Source organism: Typopeltis vanoorti, chromosome 18 (assembly GCF_054136105.1).
Source record: "Typopeltis vanoorti isolate ZY-2024b chromosome 18, IOZ_Tvanoo_1.0, whole genome shotgun sequence".
Classification (NCBI taxonomy): Eukaryota; Metazoa; Arthropoda; class Arachnida; order Uropygi; family Thelyphonidae; genus Typopeltis; species Typopeltis vanoorti.
The window spans coordinates 23,546,018-23,568,452 of NC_143566.1; the positions used below are offsets into that span (position 1 = coordinate 23,546,018).

Here is a 22,435-nt window from a genome sequence, read left to right on the forward strand (position 1 = left end):
TATTCTGCTTTACCTTTGATAATACAAAACACGTCATGTTATCAGGCTTGCATCTTCCCAAAAACTAGATGAAGACCCAACAACTGAATACACTGTTGTTCAACTGTACAACCACTGCTGCACATTTGAAGTGGTGCACCAAAAACGAAACCTACAAGTGCTTGATGTGGACAATCCAGTTCTATTTCTTCCTTATGTCTCTTGTATAGATATGTTTGTGGTCATCATTCTTGTGAACACCAACTGGAAACAGTTTTCCTTATCCTTCCACTTTGTTCTATGGCTGTAAGAATCCGTATCGTGTCCAGCATCAAACTCATGTACAAACTTCTCATCATCATCTTTCACCATCTGCCTGTATTCTTTAGAAGAGCCTTCCTCATGCTACCTTCTCTAAAGACCAACTTCCAGATGTTCACTAAAGTACAAGGTATTGTGTTTTACTTCTTGTCCATGCATGTCTCTCAGGTGTATCTTTTAGTGGTTAACCAAAAAAAAAAAATATATATATATATACAGGGTGTTCGGGATAAATTTGACAGTTTCGTAAGGAAAAAGAAAATCTTCTTTGTATCTATTAAATTTAATGAATTGACAAAAAACATTACAGGCAGAGTTAATTACAATACTATCAACAAGATTTACTCAAAATAACCACCATTAGCATCGATCACAGCTTCAATTCTGCTTCGGAACCTCGAACAAGCTGATGCTACAGTCTCCCTGGGAAGGGCCGCAAAAACTGTTTTAATTTTATCCATTAACTGGGCTTTTGTATTACTGGAAGTGCGATTGGTGTCTTTTTCAACTGCGCCCCATACAAAATAATCCATGGGGTTAAGGTCTGGGGAGTTTGGAGGCCAAACATTTGGACTGGTGAAGTCGTAGAAATTTTCAGACAACCATTTTTGACTTTTCCCAGAGGTGTGGCAAGGGGCCGAATCCTGCTGCCATACATACGGCCTACCATTGGCTACCCTTGTTATCCAGGGCTTGACTACAGTTAGCAACTCCACGAACAAAGCCCGAATTCCAATGCCAGGGTTCTTCAACACCTGTTCCTGCAGATTTGCGAGGAATTCTGCTGTACGAACGCAATCAGATCGTCTGCTAGGGATCTTTCTTCTTGCTACATCCTCGTAGTCACCATTGCAAGTCTCTAGTTCATGCCTGATTGTTTTTACTGTATTCAGGGAGCATTGGGCAGCAGTCGTAATATCCTTATTTTGATGGCGGGCACGAATCATCATGATACAAGTTATTCTCTTCCATGATTCAGGTGGGTTCCAGCTATCCATCCTTTCTGACATCTTGTATATGAATGAAGAAGGGTCCAAACTTTTAAATGAAGAGAAATGTGTGTTAATACATGTAACTTACGGAAAAATATAATTAATTATAAATATGTCAAATTTATCCCGAACACCCTGTATATATATATATATATATATATTAAGAGAAAGCTCTTGAAAAATCCAAACACCAAGCTCTGAAATGATTTCACATATAGATTATTACAAATTTAATAAATAATATACAATATTCATAATTTGATATATAACTTTTATTTGTTCATTGTGATCTACAAAGATTGGCATTTAACTGTGAAGCATTTTAATTTCAGATATCAGGCTGGTTGGTTAGTTGTCAGAAGGCAAGAAATTGAGGGATTTCCAAATCCAGAAGTAAGACAAAATAATAGGAATGAAAATGAAGTAAATCAGAATTTTCCATCTGCTGAAAGACAGCAGAACGAGCAGCATCCTCCCCAAGTATGTTGGAAAATATAATGCTCTATTCATAACTTTTTGTAAGTTTATGAAAAAAAATAAAGTATACCTAAACCTCTTTTTTTATGTGAATTCAGAGTTACTCAAATTGGAATATCAAAAATAATTTTTTTTACGTGATTTTTATTCACTTTTATCCGACCAAGTCTAAGTTAGGAAAAAATCCGTAATTCATGAGAATTTTGTAGAATTGCATTCTCGTTTCAATTAAGAAAATTCTAAATTCTTACGAATTTCATTTATTGGGAATTCCCCGAATTACATAACTGACTGCACATAAAAAAAGCAGTTCTTAGCAGTTTGAATTTGGTGTTTGAGTAGACAACACAGTTACTGCATTTTTTGCATTTGCATTTTTTTAAGTGAAATCAAAATAAAAATCGCATTATAAAATTAATAATTTTGTCAAGAAATAATAAATGGCAAGCTATATATAATTTTCAAATTTTCATTTCATTAACCGAAGATTTTAATCTAGCCCTCACATGATGTTGCCGATAACCAAAAAAAAAAGGAAAGCTGTTTCCTTGGATATAAAAATTCAAATTTTAGATAGTCTTCAAACTGGGATAGGTGTGATGGCTGTGGGTAAGCATTTTGGAGTCCGTGAATCAACTATCAGATCTATAAAGAAAAATGAAGAGGCTATTAGAAAAGCAGTATGTTCTGGTACAAAATCGAGTGCGAATCTTGTGCATCATCATACACAGGAGATATTGTTCTAGAAAAGGCCGAAAAAGTTTTAGTGATGTGGATAGAAGATAATGTACAAAAAAGAATGCCAGTTGACGGAAATTCCATCAAGCAATCAGCATTGAGATTTTATGAACAAATTAGAAAACTGCAGCCAGACACTTCATCTCAATCGAGGAAAAAATATGAATTTCTTGCAAGCAATGGTTGGCTGAATTTATTAAAAGACATGCTCGTCATAATATAAAAATTAAAGGTGAAACAGCTGCTAAAGCATTTCCACAAAAACTTGCTAAAATAATGGAGGTTACACTCGTGAACAAGTTTGGAATATGGATGAAACCGGCCTTTTCTGGAAAAAAATGCCAAACAGAACTTACGTATCAAAAATGCAAAAAACTGTTGGTGGGTTCAAAGCATCAAAGGATCACATAACACTCCTATTTTGTTCGAACACTTGAGGAGATCGGATGTTAAAACCACTGCTCATAAATCGATCATTAAGACCACGGCCAATGAAAGGCATAGATTTTCAAAAATTGCTAGTTCTTTGAATGGCCAACAAAAAAAGCTTGGGTGACCATTGATATTTTCACTGAGTGGTTCCACAAACATTTTGTGCCAGAAGTTAGATGCTATTTGAATGACAAGGGTCTCTCACAAAAACGAAAGCTTTTGTGTTTATTGTCAGAAACTGATAGCGAATAACATAATTTTTTTATAGAATCCTTAGCAAACAACTGAAATTAATATTTTTTTTTTTAAGTTATTAAAATTCATTATATGTATGTGTGTTCTTCATGAAATGTAAATAAAAATCTTATGATCCTAATGAATTTAATGTTTTTTTTTTTTTTTCATTATTTTGCTTATATTTCAGGTTTGGAACCAATCTTCACTTTTTCTATGGAGTCAGTAGTTCTTTTTACGTGAATTCTATTTACGCACCGTTTTGAGGAACATATCTATCGCGTAAAAAGAGGTTTAGGTGTACTGTTATTATTATTTTCTTGACCATCATGGGAGGTCAGCATAAAGGCTATCATACCACTCCTTAAACTCATCCAGTGTTTGCACTTTCATCATCTTTTCAAGCAATGCATTCCATGCACCTACCATTCTCCATGCAGAAAATTTACTTCATACTCTTTTACTCACCACTTCCTTTTGCAACTTCCAGAGATAGTCCCTTGTCCTTGTTCCTTTCTCACATGAAAAATCTCCTCTGTTAACATGTTCACGTTGGGGCAATCATAGCTCTCTTGCTATGAACCAAAACATTTGGTGAAGCGAATGGAATTATCAGTAATTTCATTGCTGTGTGTATCATTGGATGTACTACTTTTTGTGACAGTTTCTTCGATTGTGACTAATCCCACATAAGGGGGGGGTAAAAAGGCATATTCTTTTCAGAATATATTAGAAAACAATAATTAAAGAGAATGATATATATTTGATTATTAGTTACTATACTTGATTTACTAAAAGATATAAAGAATATTAATATAAGGAATAGAAAGAATAGGCATGAATAAAAATACTTTCGTACCATAAAATGGATTATGAATAATTTACATTATATGTGACATTATATGTGTACTTGTGTTTAAGTATTTGGGGATGGAGTGAAGAATACTTGATCCTATAAACACTAGGCTTTCATATTTGCATTTATGATAAACATAAGTTAAAAAAAAAAAAAAACTTACGAATAGATGGAAATTGATTTGTTTGTAAAATATAAATCAATGACCAGTAAGAAATAGCAACTATATACATTGCTTAGCTCAATAAATAACTATAGGGAGAGGATTATCCTATGATCTAATAATGCTGATCAGGTGATTGTTGTGAGTGTGGCAGGAATAGATGTGGTTTGATGGAGGATCAAATCATCTTGTATAATTTATTATGCTTCTTATGTGTATTTCTTTCTTTTTTTTATATATATTTCACTTTATTTTCTGATAATTCTTTTATTTACTAATGATCACTGTTTTTTTACATAGTAGTATAATGTATACATAAATAATTTTGTTCTTAATAAATTTAATTCTTGGAATTCATAAGTTTCAAGAGAAGCAATGGGAGCTACATCTCGTATTTATTAATCTGGAGAAAGCGTATGATAGAGTGCCAAGGCAAGAATTCTGGAGGTGTCTGAGAGAGAAGAAGGTACCCGAGAAATATATGAGGCTGGTGCAGGAGATGTACAGAAATGTGAAGACAAGAGTTCGGACCTGCCTGGGAAAGACAGAAAGTTTTCCAGTGATAGTTGGCTTGCATCAAGGGTCAGCATTAAGTCCGTTCCTGTTTAATATTGTGTGGAGGTGGTGATGGAGGAGGTGAGAGAAGACGTGCCTTGGACTATGTTGTATGCAGATGACATTGTGCTGTGTGCAGAATCAAGAGAAGAAGTGGCAGCTAAACTGGAAAGTTGGAGGAAAGTACTAGATGAGAGAGGTATGAGACTGAGCAGAAGTAAGACAGAGTATATGTGTTGCAAAGTGGATGGCAGCCAGGAGACAGATCTGGAGCCGGAAGGAAATGTCATCGGAAAGGTTAATGACTTGAGATACTTAGGTTCAACAATGAAAGAGAATGGTGAGGCTGAGAAGGAAGTGGGATGAAGGAACTGGAGAGAGAGAGAGATGGCTGGAGTGCTATGCGATAAGAGGATGCTGATCAATCTAAACGGCAAAATCTACAGGACAGTAGTGAGACCAGCTATGACGTATGCTATGGAAACTGTGGCCCTGAGGAAAAATAACATCAGCAGGATGGAGGTAGCAGAGATGAGAATGCTTAGGTGGATATGCGGTGTGACCAGAAAGGATCGTCTGAGAAATTACTATGTAAGGGGAACGGTGAAAGTTACAAAGTTAGGAGCAAAGATACAGGAGGCAAGGTTGAGATGGTTTGGTCATGTGATTGAGGAGGGAGGAAGAGTATGTGAGAAGAAAGGTCATGCAGATGGATGTGCAGGGGAGGAGGAAGCGCCGGCAGCCAAAGAAGAGATGGAGGGAGGGAGGTGGTGGAGGAGGACTTGAGGATGAAGAACTTAGATGTGGCTACAGCCCAAGACAGGAGGTTGTGGAGGAGACTCACTACAAACAGTGACCCTACTTAAGTGGGAAAAGCTGCAGAAGAAGACTGTTTTTTACATAGTAGTATAATGTATACATAAATAATTTTGTTCTTAATAAATTTAATTCTTGGAATTCACTTGTCTATCTGGAGTTTCGCAATCCTGAGTTGTAGCTAAGCACTGATCTACAACTCAGGACTTGTCTATCTCTTACCATAAATTCTATTAGGTCATCAGTTAGAAACCCCGAGTACACTGCAGATGGATTTTCCACTTCAAGTGGTAAAAGTAGCTCATCTTCTCTACTGTACTCCTGAACCGGTACTGCCACATTACTGACCAGATTCCATTTGTTTGAAACTGAAAATTCAGAAACCTTACTTTGTGAGATATCTTTCTCATCAGATGAGGAGCTGCTCTGTAAATACAATACCCAGTTGAAATCATCATCTGAATTATTCACTACATCTTGGAAAATTTGAACTTCATCAGGTGGAGTTTTTTTTCTTAGGCCTAAATCCTTGATATGCATGATGATGATGATGATAATTGCTCAGGAAACTCATCACTAGAACATGTGGTTTTCCCACATATGTTTCTAGTTTGTTGGCTTTCATCACATGCATTCTTTTTATAGAATATGGAAGGATTTATTTTTAGTTAGGAATAGATAAAATTTTACTCCCTACGTGTATGCTATCTGAATACTGGAAGCAGCTGTCCCTATATAATAAATTTAGTTTAATCCTTTATCCAAGTGTGTGCAAACAAAGTTTGCGCCTGAAAGTATCTTCAGGACTGGGGCAAGGTGATACAACACCAGGGCAACTCGTGGCAAAGGTGTAGCAAGCTACCAACACTCCTGTCTCAGTATATCCCATAATGCAAAACACATCTCCTTGCGGATATGTCTAATGTTATGCATTAAGGGAAGGGCCACTACCCAGACTAGTTTCGACCTTTATTGAGGTCTCTTCAGTGGGAGCCAGGCCCAAGCTGAGATACCAGGCAGAAGCATTCGTAGGTCATCCTTACCTATAGGAGTTGCCAAATGGTGTGCCACCCTTTTTTTAATAAATTACTCTGGATTTAGAGAAAGATGTTGAAAGTTTATTTTTCACTTGGTTAGAGTATAATAAATTTAGTTTAATCCTTTATCCAAGTGTGTGCAAACAAAGTTTGCGCCTGAAAGTATCTTCAGGACTGGGGCAAGGTGATACAACACCAGGGCAACTCGTTGCAAAGGTGTAGCAAGCTACCAACACTCCTGTCTCAGTATCTCCCATAATGCAAAATGCCTGGTGTTGTATCACCTTGCCCCAGTCCTGAAGATACTTTCAGGCGCAAACTTTGTTTGCACACACTTGGATAAAGGATTAAACTAAATTTATTATGTCCCTATATAGTGAACAACACACCCTCCCCAACAGCCACTATGCTGCAGATGCAAGAAAAACAAGTAGTTTTATTGTATCACTGAATAAATTACAGAGATATTTGCAATCTGTGTAATATATTTGTCAACAAATAGTGTAGTTAGAGACAACTGGGATAAAAATGGCACTACATAATGAAACACGTCCCCTCCCACAGAAACTATGCTGCATGGACTCAAGCAAAATTGTTTGTTGTACCACCAAACACAGTCTAACTAAAAACAATTGGCCTAACATTTGTCCAGTTTTTCAAAGTCATTAAGATAGATCACAAATGCTAACTTCAAATGAAATTCTACTGAAAGGGTTGCAGTTAACATTGCTATAAACTTTGTGTTAGTTAGCTCACCTTCCTGCCTCGGAAGTAGCACACAAACGGTAACGACAAGTCCTGTGGGTACAACAAACATGGAAAACACCTCCTGACGTGAACATTTTAATCCAATTCCCCAATTCCTGTAAATGCCTCAATCGTATCCCCCTCTTGCCGTCTGTCCACAAAGCTTTGTAGTCTGAATGCTTTCAGTCTGTCCTAATAATCAGCTCTGTAGAGTCTTGATGTCATTTTTGTTATCCATCTCAGCTCTCTCTCTCTCTCTCTCTCTCTCCAAGATTATTTTGTTTCCTTGTGACCAGATCTGAGCACAGAAATCCAAGATGTCTGCTCAAAGTTTTATACAATGGGACCACCACACTTTTATCTCTGGTGATCAATGTCCTCCTCAACATTGCAACAATTCTCTCAGATGTCTTCACAACCTTTGCAATCTATTTTCTGAACTACAAATTTCTGTCTACAATCACTGTAGGATCTCTTGCTTCCTCCACTTCTTCCAATATAACTCCACCAAATGAATGTGAAGCATCTCCTCTGTGGATCTCAAATTTCAAACCCCTACATTTAACTGCATTGAATGGACATCCCCATTCATTCATTTGTCCACCTTCCCAGTCTATTCAAACCCTCTTGAAAAGCCAAAACATCAGCACTATTACCCTCTCAAGCTTCACATCATGTGTAAACAACTGAACATCTCCTTGTAGCCCTGTGACAATATCATTGACATAAAGATTGAACAACAGCTGTCCCAGTACTGAACCCTATGGAACTCCACTTATAACCTTCCTACTCCTTGATACTGCTCCTCCATATACAACTACCTGATATCTACCAGACAGCCAATCCAATCCACTTACCTGATATCTAAAAGATCAACTTGTCATGTTTCACCCTGTTAGATGCGTTTGAAAAATCCCCCCCCCCCCAAAAAAAAAAAACAGTGTATGCCTCTTCCTCATCCACTGCTCTTGATTACTCTGTTGTAAAATACAAGGTGGCCATAAAATAACTTTCCCTCTTTGGAGGCATCTGTAGCTAAAACCAATAAACGGAATGAGACCAAATTTTATATTGAGACTTTTGAAGGCATGTGGAGATGATTTCTACGAAAAAAAGATTTAGTACCAAACGTCCCCAACAGGTGAAATTTTGGTGCTGATGGAGCTGAAAACAAGCAGATAATTACATTAAAGGTAGATAAAATGGAATAATAACATTTCGACGGTGTAAGCGACAGCTGCATCACTCATTCCAACTGGATATGTGGCACGTTACAATGATAATAAGAATAATAATAATTAAACTAAAACAACTTGCAAGAGACACAGAAATTAATGTAGTGATTGAACTCACAGGAAATAATGTTTTATTCATCAGAATCAGGGTCCCTGGACCACATACGCGATTTTCAATGTGCTGACCTTTCTTGTGCACAACAAATTGCATCCGTTGTGCAGTCTGTTGCTGTCCCTTGAACTGCTTTCTGTCCTCTGCCAGGTCTAACACCTAGTGATCCAGTTTCTTCAAACTTCTTAATCATAGCTCTCACTGCTACAGCTGGCATAGGACCTGTATGCAGATATTGAAGCCTTCTAAATTCCCAAAGGGCCTCTACGGCATTGCACTATTTAAGGTAAAACAACTTAACAAGTAAAGCATGCTGAGGCAAGGTAGGACACATATTGAGCACAATTCGTCAGTCATTCGAACAACTGCCTAAATGTTCCCAATCCCTTTTTAAGTGAAATTGGTGGCGTTGGTTGCTGTCACATACGCACAGTAATTGCATAATCCTTTTTACCTGTGTTTACTGCAAATATTTGACAGCTTTCGGCTCTGCCAGCACCAAAAGTTTCCCTATCCGCGACTTTTGGTACTAAATCTTTTTTTCGCAAATTTCATCTCCCTATGCCTTTGAAAATCTCAATATAAAATGTGGTCTCATTCTGTGTATTAGTTTTAGCTATAAATACCTCCAAAGAGGGAAAGTGAATTTATGGCCACCCTGTATAACCAGATTACTAAAACAAGAGTGGTCTCTAACAAATCCATATTGACGTGCATAAATAATATTGCCCAATTCTATATACAAGTTCTTACCAGTATCTCCAAAACTTAACAAATAAACTTAACAGGTATCGTTCATCAACATTAAATTCCTGACATATACTCTCAGGGGGTGTACAAGATCTTATGAAAAAAGTTATATCATTACTAACTTCTTATCAGCAATTTTCTTCCAGATTAGCCTGTTATCTGTCAATTTCTAATACCATCAGATCTTATATGTCTGTCTTCCGAGGCACTTTTTAGTGTATCAATCTGCCTACATCTTAGTCTTCCTGTAGGTTTTTTATCTGCCATCTTGGCAAAGAACACTTGTTTAGCTAATCTTTCCTTTCCCATTCTGTTTAAGTGGCCATACCACCTGAGATTAGTTCAGCTAACAATATCAAGTTCTTTCCTAATAGCCTTGTTTTTAGTACGATACTGTTATTGATGCCATCTGTTCAGTCTCCTAATCTTTCTCAGGACTCTCATATTTGTGGTGTCTAGTCTTTTATCAAGAATTTTATTTCTAATCCAGCTCTCAGATCCTTAAGCTAAAATTGGTTTGAACACTGTCTTGTATATAGCTAGTTTAGTGTTTTGACTGATCTCTCTCTCTCTTATTCCATATAAATGTATTCACTTGTTGACTTCCTACCATACCAGCTTCTTTGCTAGTTCTGCTGTCTATTTCCATATTTAATTTGCCATCTTCACTGAAAATTGTGCCTTAAAATATTTTACTTGTTCTATAGGTTCTCCATTCAGGATGCAGTTGATGTTTTCAACATTTTTGCCTATTATCATTGTCTTTGTCTTTTTAATGCTGATTTTCTTATAAAAAATTTATTACAGCAGTTTTTCAGTTTGGGCAGGGAATCCTGCAGACTTGTCCTGGATTTATTTAGGAATATATCATCATCTGCATAAAGTGAAGAGCTGAGACCACTGTCGGTGCCAGGTTATTTTGTGCCCTAGGCAAAGTTTACAAGTGCACCCCTTATTTCATAAACTAAAATGTTTCTAATTGACATTAAACAAAATAAAATTGTCTTTCAGATTAAATTAATAGGTAAATTAATAGTGCTTTTTTTTATTCTTTTTTAATTAATTTAAAAATTCTCTGTTATAATTCATTTACAAAAAATAAGTTATAAAATACCGAAATTTAATATTTTAAAATGTTAACGTTTTAAAATATTTATCTTAACTGAATTTTAAATAGCAGTAAGTTCAAATCATTTAGGTAAGGAACAAAAAAGAACCAAGAGTTAAATAGTAAAATAGTGTGATGTGTGAGGGATAAGGAAAAAGAATCGATACCTAAATCATATATCACTATTTAATTTTGATATTTTAGTAAAGTATGAATAAAGTATAGCTTGAAGTTTTGCGCCCCTTCATGACTTGCGCCCTACGCGGTTGCCTAGTTTGCCTAAATGGTTTCACCAGCCCTGGCTGAGACCAACATCTCCAATCTTGATATCAGTTTAATACCACTTTCCTTCATAATGTGATCTGTGATCTATATAGATGATGAATAACAGTTAATTCAATTAATGACAATCCTTCAACTGCTGATTTACAGCTCATGTAGAGACTGCATTGCTTGATATAATGTCCCATTTACATTGTATAACTGGAATGTTTTGAATAGCTTTCCTCTCAGTGCCTTTTCCAGATCTACAAAACTTAAATACAGATCCTTGTTATATACCCATGATTCCTCAACTATTTGTCTTAAATCGTTCATCATTAGAATGTAAGAGGACTAATTATAATTAATAATAGTATTATTTATGAATAAAATGTAAACTATATATTATGTACATTTTATTCATTTAAATAATACATATACGCTAAAAGAAACTATAAAGAAAATAACTGTCTATGGAGAGTTTATCATTATTATTATTCAAGACCTCCAGGGAGTGCACTCACTGATGGACCTCATAGATCACAAACACCAAACGCGATAGCTTATCTTAAACTTGTTTACACTGGATTTACTCACTACTTCGGCAGACAACCTGCTCCACTCTCTGCTCTGTAAGAGAAAAATCTAACTCTCACCCACACACAAGCTTAGTTTCCATGGATATCCCCTTGTCATTCTGTATAAGAAAAAACTCATTAGTTGATAACTTATAACAGGCTCTCCCCAAACATTTGCAGAACCCATGGTAGGAGTAAAAATGGGTTCTGCAAATGTCAATCCTCCATTTTGACAAATATACCTTCATAACAACAAAATTGAAAAATATGTGTAAAGCTATGGTTTTTATATGACTGAAATTTGACAAAATATCCAATATAGCTGAATTTAATTATTATTGTACATGTCTCAGTGTTTAGTTGATGCACTGGCAATGTTAGCATGTGTAATAAAATTAAGGCAATACATAGCTCATAACTTATTATATATTTATTCTATAAAAAAAAATTATTTTTCCATAAGACTGATTCTGAATATTTCATTTTTTTTACCTCTTAATAATTTTTTGTGTGTTTGTGATATGCATGCTCTATAAAGCACTGGGCAGTGCCCCTCTTGCCTAGGTCTAAGGGTGGCACTGACCTATAACTTTCAGAAGTGTAGAAGTCGATCATATCATCTCCTCTTTCTCCTGGTCACCAGTATTTCATTGCCTGGTTTGAGACCACTGCCCTGCTTATTGGATGCCTTAAGTGGCTTGAAAAAAAGGTTCCATGTTTGGTCTTTAGAGCATTGGCTCTAGATAACTAAAAATAATAAATAGAAATACAGAAATATAAAAAATTGATAAAAAAAAATAGAAAAAATCCTCAGCCTACACATAATACAAATGTACTATAGGTTTGTTTGTAACCTTTCGTGGGTTGTAGCCACATAAAAAGAGAGGGAGAGATCAAATCTGTACACAGTAGTCCGGGTGCAGTCATACCAAGGTTTTGTAAAAGAGACAAAATGACTTCCTTACCCTTACATGTTAATGTTTGTTTCCACATCACAATTATTCTCTAAGTTGTATTTGCATTTTTTGCAATGTGACCTTCGAACATCGCTTTTATATCCACCATAATGTCCAGAAGTGCATACACTTACTAACATTGAAATGATAGCCATTATTATTCTTCCATAGTGACTATTGTTGGTAGGTGACGAATATTCGGTAGCATCCCTGATTGCCCTCACTATTTTTGCATCATCAGCAAATAGTTGAACATCTCCTGTTAGATATTTTCTAATGTCATTAATGTAGAGATTGCATAACAGTGTTCCAAGGGCTGGCTAGTCTGCACTGTTAGCCTAGTGGCTTTGTGCTTTGCGCTTCGCAACCATATGCCTGGGAAAGGAGTGTCCTAGGTTCAACTCCCGTCGACGACTTGAGGAGCTTAAGAATCTTCCTCAGCCATAGCCAAGTTATCCAGTCTTGGGTGTAAACAGCAGAATTTTTCTCCTCAGTTTATCTGGGATTTTTCCTCCAGCAAGTAGGCAAACCGGCCCCGTGAACACACACGGATTACAGTCATAAATACTACCCTTAAGGGATGCAGCAAGGAGTGATGAACCGGCCGCATTAATTTCATCATGAACTCCTCATTAGGGGACTCTACTCGTCCTAAGGGATGGATGAGATCAATCAATCAAGGACTGACTCATGGGCCACACCACTGCTTGCCTTAAATCTAGTAGATTCACACTCACTATACATTTATTGATACCAATCCATCTGCCACCCACTTATCCAAGTAAATAGTTTATATTCCAATCCCATATTCTCCAGTTTATGCAACAGCCTTTCATGTGGTATCCTATCAAATGCCTTATCCAAATTATCGCACACTACTGAAATAAACAATTCCGATTAAATTTTGGAATACCAGTACTTAATCAAGCTGAATACCCGTGCATCCCACATGCGAACTCCCCACAGATATATTAGTAAGAAAATATTATGTCCACGTTTGTGAATTTCTAAAGTTGCCCTATTCTTTAGCATCCACAAATTCGTTAGCACATCTATTGTAAACCTATTCACACATCACTCGTCTAAGTAATATAATAACAATAATAAAAATTCTTGTACTTATTCAGCACAACCTTGCTGAAGTTCTAGAAATGGTTATAGTTCTTAGTTCTTGTCCTTCTCCTAGTTTTACCATTTGAAATATCTTTCCTATCTCCATTGAGTAAATACCTCTCAGTAGCTTAAGCATTGTAATTAATTACATTCTTTGCATTCATATATCCACATATTGCAACTACAGAAAAAATGTGCAGGTCAAAATCAACAGTATTTCAGGAAATTATTATACAGGCACTTCCATGGAGTCCAAAGACTCATCAAGAGAGGTTCAATGTATCCACACAATCTATCATAACCTCTCCTTAAACTCATTAACAGAAAAAACACTCACAAATGATTCAAGCAGAAAATCTAGTCCTCACATCCTACTACTAACCACACCTTTATTCAACTTCTAGGAATGACCCCTTGTTCTGGTTCCTCTAGCCAAGTGCTGAACCATTTCCCCTGCATCTATCCTATAAAACCTTTGAAGCAACTTAAATGTTTCTATCATATCCCTCTTTTTCCTCCTATCAACAAACTTCTGCAATCCACACACCCTCAATCTATCCGCATAGGGAACATTCCACAGGCCACTCATCATCTTAGTCGCTCTCCTCTGAATCCTCTCCACAGCTTCCTCATTACAGGGTACCAGACTTGAGCACGGTAATCCAGATGTGGGCATATCAAGAACTTATAAAGAGGAATAACAAAGTTCCTTATCTCTACTTGCCAATGCTAATTAACTTGTTAATGTCTTCAGTAGCCAAATAATCTTATGGGCTGCCTTAGCAATATGTTCTCTAAACTTAATCTCTCTGTCTACCACCACTCCTAAATCTCTGGCTTCATCTATTTCCTGGAGTACAGTGTCATCAATGTGATACACGACTAGTAATCTATTTTTCCCAAAATGCATAACTCTACATTTCTCGACATTAAACTGACACCCATTATCTTTTGCCCATACTGACAGTCTATTTAAATCATCCTGCAAGCTCTCCACATCACCTTGATTAACTATTACTTTACTTAATTTTGCATCATCAGCAAACAACTGAATATTTCCTTTCAGGTTATTTACGATGTCATTTTTGTTCGAATTAAACACCAACAATCCCAGCACTGAACCTTGCTACACACCACTAGTCACCTGTTTTTGCCTCAATTTTGCCTGTTATTTTTACTATAAAAAGTTAGTAAATTACTAAGGCTTGACCCTTCACAAAGCCATGTTGATCCTCATACATCATATTTTTATCTACCCATTCTTGAATTCTCTTTTTGACCAATTTTTTCAGTACTTTTACCACCATGCATGAAATACTGAGTGGTCTATAATTTGCTACTGCAGTCTTAGAACCTCCCTTTTTCAAGGAAATTGTTTTGTCCTTTTTCCACTCCCTGAGAATTCTGCTAGAGCTGAGACTTAAATTAAAGACCTAGTCAGAGGTATTGCTAGTTCCCTTGCACATTCTCGCAAAACCCGAGCTGATATTCCCCCACAGCTGTATTTACATTGAGATTCTGCAATATCCTAAAAATCCTCCAATTCATCCACCTCTGTTCCTGCATGCCTCTCTGTACCCCACTTTTTGATATCTGTCCAGCAGCTATCCTCTTATCCACTTAACCAGTGTCATGTCTATCCCTGTTTGTTCTAATTTGCATAACAGAGTTCTGTGCAATATTCTGTCAAATGTCTTTGCAAAATCCAGCTGAATCCTTGTGTAGCCATTTCCTTTATCCAACTTACCTGTTATTTTTATTATAAAAAGTTAGTAAATTACTAAGGCCCTTCACAAAGCCATGTTGACCCTCATACAGTGTCATATTTTTATCTACCCATTCTTGAATTCTCTTTTTTGACCAATTTTTCAGTACTTTTACTACTATGCATGAAATACTGATTGGTCTATAATTTGTTACTGCAGTCTTAGAACCTTCGTTTTTTAAGGAAATTCTTTTGTCCTTTTTCCACTCCCTGGGAATTCTGCTAGAGCTGAGACTTAAAGACCTAGTCAGAGGTATTGCCAGTTCCCTTGCACATTCTAGCAAAACCCTAGCTGATATTTCCCCACAGCTGTATTTACATTGAGATTCTTCAATATCCTAAGAACCTCCAATTCATCCACCTCTGTTCCTGCATGTGGTTACTCAGTAACTCAACTATTTTATCTGCTTCTGTCACCTCATGAACATCACTCATTAAGTTTAATCTTCCATAGTCATCAGGAGCGAATGCTGGTCTTGAAATTCACGCTTGCTCTTGTTATCATTCAGGGAGTGAGAGGTGTGATTGAAGTCTGATTAGCAGAATAATGAATTACTGACCACTTAAATCATGTATTTAGAAATTTATGCACATTTAATCATACAAATACAACATTTATTTTACAAATGATTTCTATCTTTTTCAATTTATTTGAAAAAGTAGTGAGAGGTGTGATTGAAGTCTGATTAGCAGAATAATGAATTACTGACCACTTAAATCATGTATTTAGAAATTTATGCACATTTAATCATACAAATACAACATTTATTTTACAAATGATTTCTATCTTTTTCAATTTAGCTACTTGAATACAAATTCTACCCTACGGTTCTTCTTTATGAACTGGTCAATAACATCATCATAAAAAGTTAGTTGTTAATTTTCCCAAGCAACACGCACACACACTTGTAAAGACTGGCTGAAGCTCACTGGCTAAAGCTACTTTGACTGCTTATGGCCTGTGTTTAAGACAACGTGAAGGGAGCGGAAATGGCTATGTACGTGCATGAAATCACAGTGCTGCAGCGAGGACCTGGAAACTCCTACAACCAAGCAAGCCAAGGTAGCTTTGACTAGACGAGCAAGCATTGGCCTTCGATACACAACACATCATTATTGCCGTGCAAGCTTAAGACGTCTTCTGTCTACAAAAATAAAAGCCTAAATGGAATGCTTATAGATGCATGCATTTATTAACAAATAAATATTACTTTCTCAATTAATGAGCTTGCTATTCTTCATTCTACTTGGCATGTAATGAAAAAATTCTTTGGAATTTCCTTTGACTCGCTCAGCTAGTTTCTTCTCATAATCTGATTTTGTCTTCCTTACAATACTGGTCACCTTCTTGTCTGACTCTTGTACTGTTCATAAGTTTGCTAACATCCTTCTCTTTATATATCCTCCAAAGCATATTCTTTTTTTTTTTTGAAGCTCATTGCTTAATGATATTACTCATCCATCTAACTCCTACCTGATTAACCCTCTTTACTTTAAATATACAATTTAATATTGCTTCCTCTAGATGACCCTTAACCTATCTCCCATATACTACTAACATCTTACCCTGCAGTGTGTTCTGCCATTCCACAGATTTAAGCCTCTTTCTAAGCTCATTATAATCACCTGCCTTCCACATATACACCTCTTCTTGACAGAATGTTCCTCATGTTGTACTGTCTCCCAAGTCAAGACTGCATAGTTACTTTCTCCATTCGGAGGCAATGTGGTCACCTTAGTTATGGATAGCTTTTTTTCTCCTACTTACTTGTCTCATGAGTTCCTTCCCACGAACTCACCTGCTTCTACTCTAATTGCTTATGTTTTCCTGAATTTGCACTTCAGCATGCTTAGTGAACAAAGCTCTCTCTAGACACCTAACACCAAAACCATTTAGATGCAGTCCATCAGCATTATATATATCCTTCTTTCTGTCAATCACAGACCACAGATCCACAAATCCTACATCATTCCTTCTACACAATCTATGTATAGATTCATTGGCTATCTACGCCATCTTCCTCAGTTTACCTCTATCATAGCATGGTGTTGTGTGTGTGTTATGTTCCATCGAGTAGTTTTCGACTCCCGGTGATTCTGTGAGAGCATACACTCTCCATTCAGATCTGTCCCTGGCCATAACTTTCAGAATTTCCAAGCACATTCCAGTTGCTTTTTTAACTCCATCCACCCATCTAATTCTTGGTTTTCCTCTTCTCCTGCTTCCATCAACTTTAGCAAGCATCATCATCTTCTCCAGACTGTCATTTGCTCGCATAATATGTCTGAAGTACGACAATTTATGCTTGATGATCATAGCTTCGAGGGAGTAATCTGGCTTTATTCTGTCTATCACTGATTTATTGGTTTGCTTTGCTTTGGTATTGTTTGTATTGTCTCTGTCAGATCTTTACAAAATAAGTCAATATTCTCATCTGTGCTGTCAGATTTGGGTGCATATATCTGGACTATTGATATATTAAATGGTTTTGTTTGAAATCTTGCTACTATGATTCGTTCATTGACTGGTTTGTAGCCAACAGTGTCTCTTGAGCTCTTTTGTTAAGAAGGAAGCCAACTCCTGCTTCGTGCTTGGTGTCATGCCCTGACCATATGACTTCGTATACATTTATCTCTCAGATGATGTCCATCACATCTCCGCCAGTCCTAGTATATCACACCAATATCTCTTCGCTTCCTCGCAAAGTAGTTTTAGCTTTCCTGACATCCAAAGCGTAGATGTCAGGAAGTCTCCTACCATTAGCGTGGTAGGAGACTTATAATCTTAACTTTCTCTCTCCACTTTTGTCTCTTCTGCCAACTTCTTTACATCCTCCCTCATAGAATACTTCTTGCCTCTCAAATTATTTGTACCAACCAAGACAAGCATTTCCTTTGACTTACCTTTTTTGCACCTGGATGACACGATTTTGTCACACTTCCTTTAAGTATTCCCCTGATCAGTGCGTCTCTGTACATAATTTTCTCCTTAACTTGTTTATTTGTTTATTCACTTGGTCTTTATTATTCCTTTGATCTGCCTGCTTCTTTTTGTTTTCCTCTGTTTCTATGGCTGCATGTCTGACATTAATAACATTTTCCATCCTACCATTGGTACTGCCCACTCTACTCATATTTGCTGCGTTCTCATCACCTAACTGACACTCACTTTTGTAACACTTAATACATACATTCCCTCTCTCTCTCTCTTTCTCTCCAGTTTCAATTTCTTTCCACATATCCTTTGATTTTCTAGATGAATACATTTCACACACACACACACACACTGCACTGAATAAAATTCCACAAATTCAAATACTTAACAACGTGGTCTTTGCTGCCGTTGTTCGTCCATGCATTGGTGCCATGCTGACAGTATCATATTTAATCAAAAGAAAGAAAAACGTTTACTTACAAACTGACTAGCTCAGTCAATTTCACACCCTCTTAAAACAAGAACTACAATAAGTTAACCTAATATTCTCAAATAAAATACAAGAAAGTTACTTCTACTTCAGAAGTGATAATTCCACTCTACACACACAATACACCACCTGGTGTCAGCCTAAATTGAATTTAGATTATTAGTGCTAAAGTTTAAGGACAGTATGATAAGTTTTACAAGTTGACTATGCTGTATGTGACAGCGACCAATAATAAAGAAACATTTATTATACAACTGTTTGTGACATTTTGCATTGTTCGTTTAAGAAGGTGCCATAATTCTAAATTTGTAATTTTTTTTTCTCCTTGCCCATGGTATGATAGATAATATGGATTCATTCAAATGAACATTCTGAAACAATCTGCAGTCATTTCAGCTGCATGGGAAAAAATTACACTTCTGTTTTCCTATAGGAAAACAGAAGTGTTTCACAAAATACTGTGTAATTGTGAAAACTATTTTCATAATTACTCAAAATAACTTGTGTAGTTCTCCTGATTAATTTAGTGCACCTTTGCATTCTAAAAGCATCAGACCTAAAAATCAGCAATTTTTGAAGTGCCATGTTTTTTCATTGGTTGCAATATAAAGAGATTATACAAATTAAGATATTTAGGAATGAAGTGCATATTGACAGTAGCATAGCTTGGTTACATCTGCCCTTGGCAAATTCATAGCTACGCATCTTCTTTCGGTGTGACAATCACTGGTGCCCTTCTGATACCAGCCCAAGCATAGCATTTCTACCTCTGCATAATGATATCTTGATGGAAAAATTTTTATTATAACATTGGAAGTTTTTCATGATATTACGTGTGATGTAACACAAGTTAGTGAAACAATTTAGTAATGAAAGATGAACATTGACTTTACAGGTATATGCACAGTTAAACTGTGCACTACATATTAACATATGTAGTTTTATATTAATGTTAATCTAGCAGTTCATTTGCATAAAGAAATCAGCAAAGAACATTGTTGAAGGATGCATGAGGGATACACTGCAGTGAAATGAATAACCAGTTGGAAGGAAGTTTTGATTTTCCAATTTGAAGTGATATGGCACTTTTATAAAGAGACAAAATGGAAAAAAAAAACTAATTGCTTGATATAATAGGGGGTGGAGAAAGGAAATGGAAAAGAAAATATCACAAACATAAATGAATGAGAACTTGGGCAGCTATAATGTAACAACCTGATACACTTGAGATTCATTGACCATAACTTATCAGTTAAAATGATTGGCAACTCTTATTGTTTTCTCCTCTAACTGTTTAGAAGGCTAGCAAGAAATTTAGTAAAATTTATACCATCATACTTAGCATTTCTGGTCGAATATCATCTACTCCTGCTGCCTTTCCACATTTCAAGCCTTTCATGGCTTTTTCTACTTCAAGTATGGATATGTATTCCTGACTGTATGCCTGGTCAGTGTTTTTTACCGCTGTGCTGTCATCACTGCTTGTTTCATTTAGCAGTTTTTCCAAGTAATTACTCCATACTTCAAGGATATCTTTTTCTCCCATTTTCATGTCACCTTTATGATCTCTAACTCCTTTTACAGCACTCTTTCCTCCATTCTTAAGCTTCTTCAACAACCTCCAGAATATTTTGCCACCTTCTTGATATTTATTTTCTATATTCTTGCCGAAGTCCTCTCATGACTTTTGTTTAGCTAGTTTTACACAGTGTTTAGCTTACTTACATTTGTCTCTGTATTCTCTAAGAGCACATGCTGACTTATTTGCCAGGAACTTTTGATATGCTTTCTTCTTTTCCTTCACTATCTCTTTAACTTCCTGTGTCCACCATGGAGTTCTAATTTTTCTCTCTTTGCAGACAACTTCACCACATGCCTCTCTAGCTGAATCAATCAGGGCTTTCTTCAAGGCTTGCCACTGAATCTCCATGGTTGATTCCTGTTCTCAAACTCTTTCATTTTTCCTTCAATAATCTTTGTGTATTTTAGTCTACAGTTCACATCTGAGAGCTGCTCAACTTTTATTCGCTTTAAAACTTTCTTACATGTTATTCTTTTCAATATGAAATTCAATTTTATCCTGCTCAAGACTAAATAGTGATCACTTCCAATTTCAAATCCTCTGTACACTCTGGTGTCCTGCACCAGGGAGAAAACATCACTATCAACAATAACATAGTCATTGAGACTTTTCTTATTCCTTGCCTCTTCTCTCCATATGAATTTGTGCACATTTTTATGTTGGAACATGGTGTTAGTAATAACCAGTCCATGTCCTGAGCAGAAATCCAACAGATATTTGCCATTATTATTAGCTTTGCTCTTTTCTCCAAATTTTCCCAAAATATTTTTGTATGTCTGACAGTCATTTCCTACTCTGCTATTTAGATCCCCAACAAGGACCAACTTTTCCTTTTTCATTGTGTCAGTTGCTTTTTCTAAAGCCTCAAAAAATTCCTCCACTTCTACCTTAGTAGAACCTTCTGTGGGACCATAGGCACAAATAAGTCTCATTGTCCAGTTCCTCATTCTCATATTTGTCCACATTACTCTACTTGAGACTGACTGCCATTCAAGAAGATTAGCCTCGTATTTTGTGTTGAATACTATGGCTACTCCTTCTTTTCCTTGATTGTCATTGCCTGAATATAACATTTTTTGTTTATTTCTCTGAAAGATCTCACCAGTTTTTGTCTTTTTTTGTTTCAGTCACCCCTATTATGTCGATCTGGTACTTATCTAATTCCTCAGCTAGCTCCATTTCTTTGCCATTCAGGCTTCTTATGTTGATAGTACCGATCTGTAACTCTGGTGATGTTGAGCTGGGGTGTGTTTTCAGATTTGTTTTCCAGTAGCTGTCTTTTCGCTGTTCGCCCTGGTTCTCTGGCGAAAACAACAGGGGATGCCAGGGAACCAGGGGATTGTTTAACCGGGCGACGCCCCAGCCAGCATGAAATTTTGTCATGTTAGGGGTGCTGTTGCTTCCAGTGAAATGATGAAGCTGCGTAAAGTTATTACATTAGTTAACAAGATTAAAATTATTAAATTTAGTGATGATAGCTTATTGAACAAAGGAGAGACCCCAAGCTAATTTATCTTGCACTACTGTTGTTACAGTTGTTAAAAACAAAGGTAAAGCGAAAAGCGCTCCACTAATTAACACTACAATTATCCGTAAATGTGACAATCTTACTGAAATGGAAAAAATTTTAATTCGTAGATTGATGACCAAACTGATAGGCTTGTTCCCTTAAGAGATAGATGCTATTCAAAATAAGTTTACATTTGTAAAAATTATTCTTTATTTTTCTTTTGCATAACTAATATAAACTTTAAAAAAAATCTTTATATATATATATGTGTGTGTGTGTCATGTACGCACATATATGACTGCTTAAATGTTATTTAACTATCGCATTCATTCTACAAGTGATATAAAAAAAAGGCAGTGGTTCTCTATACGATACTGGTCTGGAACCGAACATGTCATATGACTGGGAGCATGTCTGCATTATTATTGTTAGACCTCCCTGGAGCCAGTGGTTCATCATGGGTGGTCCTACATCACACATAGCTCATCATACCATGACTTGAATGTATTCATTGTCTCCACACCCACACTTCCAGGTGATGCATTCAAACCACCCCCAAATCTTCACACACACACACACACACACACAAAAAAAAAAAATACTTCTCACCCATTTGCTCATGCTTTTTTATACAGCTTCCAGGAATGGCCTCCTGTACTTTACAAAAAAATTGATCCACATTAATCCCTGACT

The 22,435-nt window shown here is 36.3% G+C and overlaps 1 protein-coding gene across 2 annotated transcripts in view; it reads left to right on the forward strand.

Annotated features, from left to right (window-relative positions):
• The window catches only part of LOC150096542 (homocysteine-responsive endoplasmic reticulum-resident ubiquitin-like domain member 2 protein), a 225,975-nt gene that overhangs the window by 176,854 nt on the left and 26,686 nt on the right, over nucleotides 1–22,435 (forward strand). For both annotated transcript variants that reach the window (XM_090407974.1, XM_090407973.1), the window contains one exon: nucleotides 1,625–1,772. In XM_090407974.1, coding sequence (XP_090264100.1) covers nucleotides 1,625–1,772 — 148 coding nt within the window. The remainder of the gene's footprint in view (nucleotides 1–1,624; nucleotides 1,773–22,435) is intronic.